The following is a 14737-nucleotide window of genomic DNA, read 5'->3' as shown; positions in this document are numbered from 1 at the left end:
TTATTATTTCTTTTTATATTTTATTTCTAATTTCATAATATAAACTTATGTGTAGGGTTACATGTGAGCATGGAATTATTTTAAGCTTCGTGGGGAATTTTGTTAAAAAGACTTGAAATATTAGGAACGAAGAACTAGAACGAATATTGTAATAGTTTTCAGGTCTGACTTGACAGCTGCCTCTGCGTAGTAACCCCCACTACCTGCCTCTGTCACACAAAATAATCATATTATGCAAATTATGCACAAGATAAATCTGTGCAAGGCCTTCTTGACCACAGTTGCCGTAACTAAAAAACACCCTAGAATCTGATGGGCCATAAATCTAGTCACTTGGTTCTATTAATATTTAAGGTTGTTCTTCTCATTCAAGCCTTGACAGCTCCAGGCATTGGGACAAGCCTTTAATAGTACTTGTTCAGTAACTGGATGATATACATAGCTGAGTATCATCCATCTACTGATTATACATGACCTGAAGCTGATAGATGACTTTTCCCAATAGTTTCATATAAATGTTAAACTAAAGTGGCAAGAATACTGAGCTCTAAGGCACCATGCAAACTAAGGAATTAAGACTCAACCTCTCTCCTTGCATCAGCAGGTCAGGGAGAAAAAACAATCACTAGAACACATGCTTCACAGTCCCTGTTGTCAGTCCTGAATTATCTCAATATCAATGGTATTGAAAGCTATTAAGAAATCAAGGAGAACCAAGGATGGTTGCACAACCATCATCCTGGATAAGCCAGAGGTTATAAATATGCAAGATTATGCCTCAATAAACAAATTCAGGTCTGCCAAGTCAGAGTCCACCTCAAAGCAAATCCAGGATACTTTATTTGTCAGATGCCTAAAATATTCCTCGTAGCAGTCCTATGGATATTCTTGTGGGAGTATTTTCATTTTAAAATGGGCTGCTGGTTTGCATCTGTGGATGCCCAAAAGTAGAAAAGTTGTTATATTTTGCTGCTTTTATCACCATGATATAATTGTTAACATGGTTATTACATATGTTCAGTCAGATTTACTCTGTTATTCTTCAATAGTGGTCTAAACAATTCTTCCATCATCCCGCAGATCTTATTCAAAAATCAATGAATTCCATGGGATGAAAAACACGAAGATACACCAATAGGAACAATTCAAAGATTCCTTGTCACAAGCCAATTTCAAGTGCAATTAAGGGTTTAACTCAAACTGATTAACAGAATCATACCCCCTCGCAAAATTCTTTTCTCTGAAACTAATCCAGGTTCATCAGTTGACATCTAAGGTCCTTGGTGCTCTCTGAGTGTGGTTGTTTTCTTGCAGACCTTTAATTACCCAAACTAGATAACATCATCAGTGCTAGTAGGGAGTGGGGTTTGCTTTCAATTTATATCCTAGTGGCTTACTTGTCATTGTCCATGGGAGAGTCTTGATGGTTCTTTAATTGGGCTCTTTACTGTTTGTGTGAGATCTGCCATTTTCAGCTTAGTACTTTTCTGGCAGTCTGCCATAAATTGTTAGGGGGCTAGGGGGAAGAGGAAATAGGCAATTGGCATGTATAGGGACAAAACTAGCCAAAGGGGAGGAGGTGACAAGTTTGACAGAAGCCAGAGGTGTCAGAACCAGCCTGTTCCAGTCTTCAAGGCCACAAAGCCTGGGAAAGGAATAAGAACTGTACCAAGTGGCATCAAACATCTGAGCAGCTCCTAAAACACCTAGGCAGCACACCATTGGACGAAGACAAACCAGCTAAGGGGTGAAGGCTGGGGAGAAGGGGGAGTACTGTAACTCTTTGCGTGCAAACTTTAGTTCTAGCCTATTTTCACTGCAACCACTAATCCTTAGTAAAAGAAACTGTCACACCAACCAAATGGAGTCGACAATCTTTATTTCCCAGGGACCTAGTTAGGGGAAGTCTGATATTAGGCTAGAACTGCTATAGGGTCAACCCAGAGAGACATAATTTGACAATTCCTTGATTTGGGTATTATTTACTTCTTCATTAATATTAATTATTTTTAGACTTGGCTTGGTCTAGGATAGTCACAGCTTCCCAGTTGAAACTATTAATATTTTGATATAATTTTTATCTTTTATGATTGTAAGCCTCCCAGAAATACCTTTAGCTAAAATGGGTGGCCTATAAATTTAACAAAGAAACAAACAAACAAACAAACAAACAAACAAACACTATTTAGACAAGCACAATCATACTACAGCAACCCTAAACATATGAAAAAGAAAACATATCTATACAATCTTTCAACACAATGAATATCCACACAACTTCATCAAAAAATGCCTGATCACTCAACTGAATGTATCACAACCCAAGCTGTAAAAAGGATAAATTACATCAAAAACATCTCAGAGACCACCAATAGACTATTACAACCATGTGGCATCCACGTAGCATAGAAATCAACTAAACTATTAATATTTTGATATAATTTTTATCTTTTATGATTGTAAGCCTCCCAGAAATACCTTTAGCTAAAATGGGTGGCCTATAAATTTAACAAAGAAACAAACAAACAAACAAACACTATTTAGACAAGCACAATCATACTACAGCAACCCTAAACATATGAAAAAGGAAACATATCTATACAATCTTTCAACACAATGAATATCCACACAACTTCATCAAAAAATGCCTGATCACTCAACTGAATGTATCACAACCCAAGCTGTAAAAAGGATAAATTACATCAAAAACATCTCAGAGACCACCAATAGACTATTACAACCATGTGGCATCCACGTAGCACAGAAATCAACTAAACCCCTCCAAAATATTGTAAGTAAACCAAAAGATGCAGCAGTCTCAAAAGAAAAAACAGGAGTCATCTATAACGTACAATGTAATGACTACAACAGCCACTACGTAGGATAAACAGGCAGAAGACTAGCAGAATGCATCCATGAACAACAACTAGCAGTCAGAAGACATGATGAAAACTCCTTAATTTCACAACACATGGACAGACTTAACCATAGTTTTACCTGGAAAACTGTGACTATCCTAGACCAAACCAAGTCCAAAAAATGCTAGAGAATTTCTGGAAGCCTAGCATTGAGTAATCGGCCATCAACACACACATAGACATAAACAACATGTACTGTACATACCATTCAAAAGACAATCAACAAGCCAAAAAGGCAACAAAAAGACCAATGCTCTACCAGCATTCAACACCCAAATGAGCAGATATTAACCGAGATTAACATCAGATCAACAATCAAGAAATAAACAATACCCCAATCATGTACTTGCAAAGCAAGCTAACAGTAAACAGCCTAACTACCAACACCACTCCCACCAATATTGACAGGGCAAGCCACATATAAATTGAGAGCAAACCCACTCCCCCCCCCAGCACTGATGGTGTAACCTAGTTTGGGTAATGAAACATCTGCAAGAAAACAACCAAGCGCAGAGAGCATCCACACTTCATTTCAACCCTGGGCTACAAATATTGTCCTCTATCACTATCTTTTCTAAAACGAGTAAGAACAAAACAAGAAAGTTATCCATATTATGAACTATACATTTAAATAAATTATTACTGATTTGACCTGTACAGACAGTTACTCCTTTCCTCAAATCCCTTTCTGACTTGTTGAGCAATTCCTGCACTTCGCTATCTATTTTTCTATTTAGCACAAAACCAAATAAGTGACAATAAAAATTCAGAATCTAAACATGTATCAGCTTATAAAGTAGTAATTGTAGCAATCACATTAAAAAAGAATAATACATTTAAATTCTCTGTCCAATGGTATTTTCCCCTTGTTCTTTGAAAATTAAAACCACAACTAGATCTCCAAATACCACCTTACATGGAATATCATAATTATTTGTTCGAATTTTGATTCAACTGTATTATTTGTAGACATTTTCCTAATGCCCAAACTGGCTATTTACTGATATTCAGAATTGCCATTTCATAGAAAATGGGAATTTTCTGTGAATTCCTAGAGTTATTACAAATATGGAAAGTATATATATATATATATATTATTAACTTATATATATATATATATATATATATATTAGTTGTATTCAGAGTATAGAACAAAGCTGTTCCACCTGGAACATTCTACAGAAATGTTTCAAACTGTTTCCTTCCAATCCCCAAAACTTTGATTTTTAAAATGCAAGGAAAAATTTAAAAAGCCCTTTGCTCCCTCATTTTTTTCTTCCTGGAATCAGCAAGAGTACTATTCAGCCAGCCTACAAAAACAGGCCACCAAATATTAAAAACAACAACAATAGTAATAATAGTCAGCCAATTGTAAAAGGTAGCTTTACTTGGAATAGTTTATATCCTCTAATGATGAAAAAAATCTGCCTATCCCAGGTCCCTGGAAAGCATTCAACAAGTGGATAAAAATGCCAAATCCAGTCTAAACATCTGGCTGACTGTGAAATGAACCATAATAATCCCTAACAATAAAAGTAATAATTAATTTTTTTTGTAAACTCTATCTATAAAACTGAACTAATCTTGGAGCACACTGCTCCAAATATTCAACTAACATAAACAGATTTCAAAATTTTCAACTTAAAAATTCAAAGAAAATTGTATCAATAATTCTCAGCCCATTTTTGTATTTAAGCAGCTTCCCTATAAAAGAAAGCTCATCCACAGACCACACAAGAACATCACTACAGTATATACAATTCAAGCCATTTAATTTTCTCTTAGCTAAAACATTAAACACAGCAGCAATTTTCCATACCAAGAAGATAGCAATCTTTTTCTAAATCCAGCCAACTGATTGCTGAGAGTAGACCGACTCAACATCAAACCAAGCTTTCTTGTCTATCCCCTTTCCTCAGGATAAATGAGGAGTAGGTCTTAATAGCAACTTTGTCAATAATAAAATGTTAGTTAGGGGAATAGTTTTGAAAAGGAAGCAACGGGCATTCAACTCCTAAGAACAAGTTGAGAAACTGATTATGGGGACATAAATCTTGAGAAATACCACTGCTCCATTAAGAAATGAAGAAAAAATAAATTGTAGGATGTCAATACATCAGCTATCTAGCAATATCCTATTTCTCAGAAGTCTAATTGGAATGAAAATGTGGCAAATCACCACTACTACATCTGATCAGAATTGTTTATTGGCTTCCACCAAAAAGGAACAAATCTATCTTTGTTTGTCTTGCTTATAGAGTTCCTCAGTATTATTCAAGGAACCTGCAGAATGTTTTCCTTGACAAAATTGTTACTATCCCTCAAGAGGAGACTGGCATCCCTGTTGCCAAGGGAAATCCATGGCTGGAACTGGACTCCTGCTGACATTCTAGCCTCTTTTTCCTGCCTATGACCTATTAGTTCTCCTACGCCAAGACTATTTTGCAACCTGCAGTTCTATTCACAATAGATATATCAATGCTGATGATGCTTCCCTTAGAAGCATACAAGCTCTTAATACATATGTGCTTCACTTATAATTTGTCACCTTTGTGCTGTGTTGGAAATATTCTGCAAACCTATAGTACAAAATAAACATTTTTTATAAACAATAGCAGTAATATCTACTTCCATTTGGGAAGGGGCAGAATTGTACTAATTGACCAGCCATTTGTCTTATATAAAACTTTACCTTCTTTATTTTTAGCAGGAGCACCAAGTATAATACCAGTATCTCCGTCTTTTTCTGGACTGTTTAATATAGGCAGAACTTTTTGACCATCAAATGAGCCCTCTTCTCTATTTTTGTAGTCGGAATATTTAGCAACATACTGCTTAAGACTAAAAGGAAAAAATATATTTTATTCAATATTGATACATTTTAATAAAACAAAAGTAATCTCAACACAGAAGAACAATGTTAAATAAAAAGCAATAACTTAGTTGTTTGCCTGCTATTTTAACACCCTGTTAATATGTTATCTAATCTTAAGCCATGTTATGCTTTTTGTTTTCATAAAGGATAGTTTTGTTTCTTGGTTATGTGACAATGAAAAGACAAATGTTTCAGCTTACATGGAATCATCACTAATCATAGCATAATCTTTTGCTGACCATCCACTTTTATCTCTATGGGCAACATTCGATCCATGATGGAGGAGAACATGTGTTAAGTCACGTTTTTTATTAGAAGCAGCAATCAGTAGTGGAATTCTGAAAGAGAAGAACACCTCAATTACTGCATATAATCAAACCTTCACTAATACTTTAACATCCTGTATTTATTCAGCATTATTTCCTCTTGCAAAAAGACAGAGGAGCTTTCACATTATACAAAGCTCCAATTATTTATTAATTAATTAATTTAGCGTATGGCATCTCTTACATGGACTACATACTAACATTTCACCTAGATTAGTAAACACAATAAAATATTAAACAATAAAATGTTAAACAGATCTATGTTTAAATACCAATGTCTAGGCCATCTAACAATTGAAGCACAGCATCGTTTCAGCTTACATCTAGTTATGATATGATTTACCATCTGACATGGGACCCTGCAGTCACACTGAGTGGAAGATAATATGTCCCATTTATACAGAGAGTCTAGATGCCGTGTGAGGTGCGAATCCTGTTCAGGATTTTCCATTACAGACATGGTAGTTCAAAGCCTGGCACCATTTTTGTGGGGTCATTTATATGACTTATGTCTGCGCATTCCTGACCCATTTGGCTTTCCACTGGGAATCGATGTTAAAGTTGTTGGGCAGATGTTGTCAAGTGCCAGTGGGGGCTTCCTGGATTTGTGTCTTCCAGCTGATAAATGAGGAAGGTCAGCATGCACTTGTAGGAGTGTGTTGCTCTTACTTTTTCTGTATTCTCTCATTTATGCATCTTGCCTTCATAAAGTTGGCAGTGTTATATTCCTCAGAACAGGAAGCTAGAAATTTGGTGTGGTTTTAATACATCTGTTTATAATCCTCATGGTGTCATTGAATCTACATCTAACATTAGTATGGCAGCTGTTAAGCCATACCGGGGCATAGTATTCTGTTGCAGAGTAGACCAACTAGTGCTGATAGGTTGAGGGTGACAGCTGAAGCTCCCCATTTAGTTCCATATAATTTCTACAGTATGTTGTTCCTAGTATTGATTTTTGCTGCCATATTCTCTAGGTGTATCATGTAGAAGAGAATCCAATCCAATGTTACTCAAGGTACTTTGGATGGGGATCATAGGGGAGTAGGTTGTTGTTTAAATAGACCTTTGGGGCTTCAGATGCCAGTTTGTTGTTAACGTGGAAGCACATAGTTATTGTTTTGCTGGTGCTAGGAGTGAGCTTCCAATCAGTTAAGAATTTTCCCAAGATTTTAAGATCTTTGGACAGGAGGCAGTCAACCACCTCCATGTTTTTCTTGTACTGCTATGGCCAAATCATCAGCATATCCAAATTTGTGTCCCCTTGTTGCAATTTGTATAAGCTGAATAGTGTAGGTGCCATTACAGAGCCTTGTGAGAGGCCATTGTTTAATCTTAATTATGTTGTCCCCCATTTTTATCTGAAAGGACCTATCACTCAGCATGTTATAATTAGTCAATAGAGATTTTTGCAGGGGATATTATGAAACAGTTTATATAACAACCTGTCCTTCCAAACCGTATGCTAGTTAGGTCTATAAACACGGCTGTGGTTTTGAGGCATGGTTGGAATCTTGCTTCAGTATAAGTCTGTTAAGCTTAGCACCTGGTCTACGCAGTCATATTGGAAGTCGGATTGTTCCACAGGCAGATGTTCATCTATTATGGGACCTATCCAGTTTATAATGAATCTTTCCTGGAGTTGTAGCAGGAGCTAAAAAGGCCAATGGGCAGTAGCTTTCAACTCTGTCTTGTGGTTTGACAGGTTTTAGAAATGATATTATTTTAGCTTTTTTGAATTCTGGTGAGAGGCAGCCATTGGAAATTACGTTTGGGAGGAATTTCCTAATCCAATTCCGTGTGCACCTTTTGGAGTTTATCATGAATTTTTGTTGAATGGCATCAAAGCCTAGTGCTTTACTGCATTTCAGACTATCAATGGCAGTGTCAAATTCCTTTATAGAGAAGGGACAAGAGTACTATATAAAAGTTCCAATGTTTTATATTTAATAAGCAAAATATATACAAAGACACAACATCTGTGTCAAATGAAGTGTTCTTTGTTCTGTGTGTAAGACTTAGGACAGTAACTGCCTTTTAAAAATAACTTTTAACAGAATTAATCTCTTCCCTTTTTATCAGAGGAATCTATGAAATCATAAATGCATTAGCAGGATCATTAAATTAATGCTAACAGAAAGTTCCCCTCAATAAAAGGTGTTAGGGGAGAAAGAATATGAAGATTTGTTTATTACAAAAAAAATAAACTAAGTATAAAAGCTAACCATGTGCTCTTTTTAAACTGAAAACAAATTGAAAATGGCATTGAACAGAAACATCAGTATTTTCTTTAAATGTAAACTACTTTAAGAAACCTACATTTTTTCTTTATTTTCAAGGTTTTATCTTTTGATCCCAAAGGCAGTTTATAATACAGCTGGAAACAAAACTTTTAGATAAAATTTCAGTGCAATGTTAACAATAGCACCAAGCCATTGATAAATATTTTTTTATATTGAGAAAATGTTATTCCAGCAGACTGATTATCCGTTATATTCAGGGGCATGAACACTTAAAAACAATCCTAAAATCCTGGAAGGGTTATCAGGTACATGACCCAAACTGTACCTTCCCAATTTATCTGTGGCATGCACAGATGCTTTTTGTTGAAGAAGAAACTCTACCATTTCTCGATTATTTTCAGCCACAGCAACAATTAACGGAGTGCACCCCTCCTGCAATTAAAAAAAAAAAAAAAAACATATATGCATAGCTTCTGTTTCTCATTTAACAAATGCAATGAAATGCAATGTACTGTACCCAAGCCAGACAAAAAGGATAAGAAGTTTTCTTTCTTTCAGACTGTTTCTAGATGGGTTTCAGTGTGAGTTAAACATCTCTGAAATAATATTTTCTATATTCTACTGGTACTTGGATTTAAAGTCTCAGATAATTTCAAACATTTGTGCAATATTCCATATTTGACTATTATAACTACAAATGTTATATTGGAAAAAGTAGGGCTGCATGCAGTTTTCTTGGCAATGTTTTTTGGAAATGGTTTTTATTTGCTTCTTATTAAGGCTGAGAGAGTTAGGACTAATCCAAAATCATCCAAGTAGATGGAGGGATTAGAACTCAATCTCTCTGTTTCTACCATTTACTCCCATTGAAGATACTGTCACAATCCTACAAAAAACAAGTATATATTGTTTGCAAAGGGATAATGGGCAGTTTGTGCATGTTACCTAAATTGATGGAAAATAAGAAAAAACCCCCCAAAGATTTAAATTTGGAAGTATATATTTAATTCATGACTAAAGCACTCTGGCTCATACCTAATGACAAAACATATAGTAAATGAGGTAAATAAAGTGAGATACATGCTAGGCACATATACTAAGTTCCTCCTACTTTATTTAACAGTAGGAAGGGGTAGCTTACATGACATTTGAACCTGAGATTATGATTAAGTATGCCCAAAACAAACCCCTATGTGAAAGCTAGCAGAAGCTTATTTAAAGGTAAATTACAAATTGTAAATCACAAAATGAAGGGATGCGGTGGCTTAGTGGGTAACATGCTGAGCTTGTCAATCAAAAGGCTCGAATCCCTAGTGCTGCGTAATGGGGTGAGCTCCCATTACTTGGCCCAGCTTCTGCCAACCTAGCAGTTCGAAAGCACGTAAAAAATGCAAGTAGAAAAATAGGGACCACAAAGGTAACAATGTTCTGTGCACCTTTGGCATTTAGTCATGCCGACCACATGACCTCAGAAACATCTTCAGACAGCGCTGGCTCTTCGGCTTTGAAACGGAGATGAGCACCGCCCCCTAGAGTCAGGAACGACTAGCACATATGTTCGAGGGGAACCTTTACCTTTACTTAAATTTTACAAATTGTAGTCAACTTGCTCAAGCAAAATAAGGAATGAAGAGCCTCAAGTTCCACTTTTATTATGCAACAGATACTTATATTACACATTAGTCTCAATAAATAATGCAGTGTTTTTTTCTATAAATGTTAAAATATTTTTTAAAAATCAGAATATGTATTGGCTTATACAAAATCAAAAACTACTTAATATATTAAGTAAACTACTGGAATTTTACCTTATTTTGTGCTTCAATGTCAGCTTTCTTTTCAAGCAGATATTTTGCTAGAGATACACTAGAATTACTGGCAGCAAAGTGGAGGGCAGTGTTGTTGTCTATGTCCTTCAAATTAGGATCTGCTCCATGTTCAAGCAGATAAATTGCACAGAATTCTTGCTGGAATTCCACCGCCTAAATATTTAAGATGATGTTAGGTCTACAACATATTTTCATATACCTAGGTAATACTGTCTATAATTTTAAACAAAACAAAGCTACAGCTTTTTCTTGTCCCTTTTGATTATAAGAAGTACTAACAATTTATTATACTGATAGTTTTGATTAAAACGGAGTTATAGAAATTTGGCTTTATACTGCTAGTAAATTTGTACTATTTTAAATGCATACCTTCATTAATGGAGATCTCTTCTCTTTATCACAGCTATCTAGTTGGCATTTGTTGTCCACCAAGAAAGTAACAATGTCTGTATATCCATTAGCACAGGCAAAATGCAAAGGTGTTCTAAAAGAAACCATATTGTAAAAGAAGCCATATTCATTCAATAAATAACTAACAGTAGAGTACGACTTTCTTTTTCTTAAGAACATTTTGATTTTGTATCTTTGAACTGTATTTAAAAACTAGTGTTCAGCATATGATGAACATGTACTCTGTATACTCATTGGTAAAGCACTACAATATATAAATTGCAGATTAGTTAATTAGTTCTTCCTACTTGAAAAAATAAATTATACTTTGCAAGAAAGAATAAAGCCTAAAGAAGTGAATATTATTTGCTTGATTTCAAATACAAATATTTTGATTAAATTTCATTGAACTTAACAACTGATGACATTTATTACAAATTCTAGAATAATCCAGCCACTATTTCTCAGTCACTGATAAATATTAATGTGATGGCTATAGAAAGGAAAGAGAAAATTCCCATTATAGAGATGATTTATTGCAACAATCTCTTAATTAAGCTATGCTTTTTAAAACTTAAAAGAACTGCAAAACTTCCTATCATATTGAGCTGTTTTCAGGAGTCTAAGACATCAGCATTACCATCTATTATTTATAGCCAGTCTTCTCTCCATATAGCTTTCACTATGACTTTTACCTAATACAGGTAGTCCTCGACTTAACAACAGTCCATTTAGTAACAGTTCAATGGCACTGAAAAATGACATGACAATTTTCACACTTACAACTGTAGCAACATCCCTGTGATCAGGTGATCAAAATTCAGACACTTGGCAATTGACTAATATTTACGACGGTTAGTCTCCCGGGGTCATGTGATCAACTTCTTTTTTCTTCATGCTTTATTTGTTTAATTTATATAACACTCAATTTTCATCAAACAGTGTGTATTCTGGGTACAATTATATTTTGAGTCATATTTATACATCTTCATTATATTTAGTCATCACCATCATATTAATAATATAATAACATGATATAATCTTAATGCTTAACGTTTAACATCGTCTTCTTTAATCACTCTCCTCTATACCGTTTCCTCCCTTTATATCTCTTCCTTTCTAACTTCAGTTTCTATTATCTAGCCATTGATAAAATGTGTCCCATATAAAAAAAATATTCAGTTTCTTCTTTATCCTTAATAGCAAGTGTTAATCTATCCATTTCTGCACAATCTAATATTTTTTAAATTACATTCTCCTCAGACAGGGTCTCATCACTTTTCCATTGTTGCGCAAATACAATTCTGACTGCCATTAATATATGCAAAATCAAATATGCAGTCTTTTTAATCATAGTTTTCTGGTAGAATGCCCAGCAAAAGTATCTCTGGTTTCAGATCTATATGTAGTTTTATCATTTTTTCCAGCAATGTGTGTATTTTTGTCCAATATTTTCTCGTTCTTAGGCATGTCCACCTATGTGATCACCTTTTGTTATCAACTGTTTTGTCAACTTCTGACAAGTAAAGTCAATGGAAAGCCAGATTCACTTAAAAACCATGTTACTAACTTAACAGCAGCAGTGATTCACTCAATGATTGTGACAAGAAAGATTGTAAAATGGGGCAAAATTCACTTAAAAAATGTTTCACTTATAGCAACAGAAATTCTGGCCTCAATTGTAGTCATAAGTCAAGGACTACCTATACAGGAACTAGCGGCAGAGTTCAACATATAAAAAAGTGATATATGAAAAAAGATACTTGAACAGTAGAGTTAATAGGAAGGATGTCATTTTATTAGAGACATACTATAAGGGCATTTGAAGGTAGGTGCGCAATATTAAGCATAATATGGTTTAATAATATTTCCTAGTTACAGGCAATCTTCGACTTACAACCACAACTGAGCCCAAAATTTATGTTACTAAATAAGACATTTGTTAAGTTTTGTTCCATTTTACGACCTTTCTTGCCAGTTGACGGGATAACTACAGTTAAGTTAGTAACACAGTTATTAAGTGAATCTGGTTTGCCCCATTGACTTTAGTTGTCAGAAGGTCTCAAAAGGTGATCTAATGATTTCAGGACACTGCAATCATCATAAATATGAGTCAGTTGCCAAGAGGCTGAATTTTGATCACATGACCATGGGGATGCTGCAGTGGTCGTGTGAAAAATGACCATAAGTCACTTTTTTCACTGACGTAACTTTGAATGGCCACTAAATGAACTGTTGTTAGTCAAGGACTATCTGTACAGTGTGTCCTAGTTACAGTGTGTCTGGTATAAGTGGGAAAAGAAACTAAATTATTTTCAGGAACCTATTCCCATTTATGGATTATAAAAGAACTGAACATTTTACACCTTACAGGCTTCCAGCCATGGGATAGTATTTATTCTTTAAGGGGTTCTTTTAAGGACACAATCCAGTTTAACGCCTCATGTTATCAAGAGGTCATAAAGTCACCTTCCCACACAGTGAAGAAGTGCTGAGGGAAACCTCAGTGCCACAGCAACCTTCAGCGCCAGACTCCGAGGAAGAGACCCTCAGGAACAAACTTCCCGCTGCCCAGCTACCTATGACAGCCACACAGTCTTCCACGTGGGCATGTTTTGGACCAGTGACGGGCCTCACTGGGGGAAATCCCACCCTCCGAAGCCCGTGAAAGGAAAGCGGGTGGCCCAAGTAATCAAGGAGGGATGAAGAGGAGAGCTGGTGTTTGCATGAAGACGAGGCGGGAGTCGAGCCCAGGCCTGCTCCTTCCCACCTGCCAGCTTTATCCTGTTCGTTGAGGTCGTGTTTCTGCAGGAGGTGTCGGAGTTCCCCGAGATCTCCTTCGGCCGCCGCTCGGTGCAGCTTATTCAGGTCCTTGGTCTGCAAGTTATAACCGTCGCCGCCGCTACAGATGAGAGCGCCTGGGGCTGAGGCGCAAGCCACGACGCGGCTCCGCGACGGAGACTGTCGCCCATTCTTCTTCCTCCCCAGCCCCAGGATTTTCTTCACCTTCTTCATCCTCCTGGTCGAGGAGGTGGAAGGGGGGGGGAGAAGGCTTTGAGTCACGAGGTGCGTCGCAGCATTTGCCGCCACCAAATCCCTTGTCCTGAGGTCACGAGCTCGCTGGGGAATAGCATGGCTGCCTGACGCGGTCAATGCCGGCCGTGCGCTCCGGCCGGCCGACGGCAGTTGAAACGGGGCGTCCCATCCAAGAAGTCGCGGGCATGGATTCCACGGCGTCAGAGGGAGGGAAAAGAGCAGAGGGCAAGCCGGAGCGCGGTAGCCAAGGCAACGGCTTCCCGGGGCGGCATTGCGCATGCGTGCTCAAACTTGTTTTCTTGGCGCGACCACGTTGCTTCCGAAGGCGCAGGCGCAGTCTTCCGTCATTTCTGCGTCCTGGAGTTTCCGGGAAAGTTGGTGCCGAAGGAGGTCGAAAAAACGGTTTGGGAAAGAGATCGTGGAAGTTGTAAAGCCAGCCTGAAAGTGGGCCCTGAGCCTAGTGAAGAGAACGCGAAGTAGATTGCACCCAAGGGCATGCTTCGACCTTATTGCATGCAGCTCAGAAAACTTTGTAAGATCGGTGCCAAAAGTTGTTTATTTCTCAGAGCCCGATTGTCATCGCTTTTATCCAAATGAACTTTTGCAAGTACTGTATAAAACTAACGTTTTTCCTTAATAATGTTTTGAATTAGTAATAATAAGAATCAACATCATCATTTAAAAGTTTGCAAATTTGAATTGTTCTCCAAAACAAACACTCCAATTCTTCAAGTCTTACCTTTGTTTACTTTGCTTTTGGAAGGTTCTTGCTACCCTTTCTAGCCCCAAAACATTACATCTAACGCTAAATTTGATAGAAAATACCATCCCTAACTTTATTAACACAAAAAGTAGGTAAAAATAAAAAAAAAATTATTTTACGCTGGTTTGGCTTGGGTCCTACTGCCTTCAACCCTGGAATAAAGATATAAAAACTTTTATGCTAGTGTAGTAGAGCCAGTTTAGTGTAGAGGTTAAGGCATAAGGCTAGAAACTAGGAGATGGAGATTTCTAGTGTCTCCTTAGGCAGGGGTGTCTAAGCAAAGATGGCTGGGGAATTCTGGGAGTTGAAGTCCGCCAGGCTTAAAGTTGCCAAGGTTGGAGACTCCTGTCCTTAGGC

General features: G+C 36.8%; 1 protein-coding gene across 1 annotated transcript in view; it reads right to left on the bottom strand.

The window, feature by feature from the left end:
* ANKRD26 (ankyrin repeat domain containing 26) overlaps positions 1–13736 on the bottom strand; it is a 94526-nt gene extending 80790 nt beyond the window's left edge. The window contains exons 1-6 of the mRNA XM_070946608.1: positions 13352–13736; positions 10561–10675; positions 10171–10344; positions 8688–8794; positions 5994–6131; positions 5611–5759 (exon numbers count right to left, since the gene is read on the bottom strand). Of these exons, the coding sequence (XP_070802709.1) occupies positions 5611–5759; positions 5994–6131; positions 8688–8794; positions 10171–10344; positions 10561–10675; positions 13352–13596 (928 nt within the window). The 5' untranslated portion in view covers positions 13597–13736. The remainder of the gene's footprint in view (positions 1–5610; positions 5760–5993; positions 6132–8687; positions 8795–10170; positions 10345–10560; positions 10676–13351) is intronic.
* Between the last annotated feature and the right edge of the window lie 1001 nt (positions 13737–14737).

Source organism: Pituophis catenifer, unplaced genomic scaffold, assembly GCF_029215685.1.
Source record: "Pituophis catenifer annectens isolate HBS135680 unplaced genomic scaffold, rPitCat1.0.hap2 SCAF_7, whole genome shotgun sequence".
Taxonomy (NCBI): Eukaryota; Metazoa; Chordata; class Lepidosauria; order Squamata; family Colubridae; genus Pituophis; species Pituophis catenifer.
This window is presented reverse-complemented; position numbering and strand designations above follow the sequence as displayed.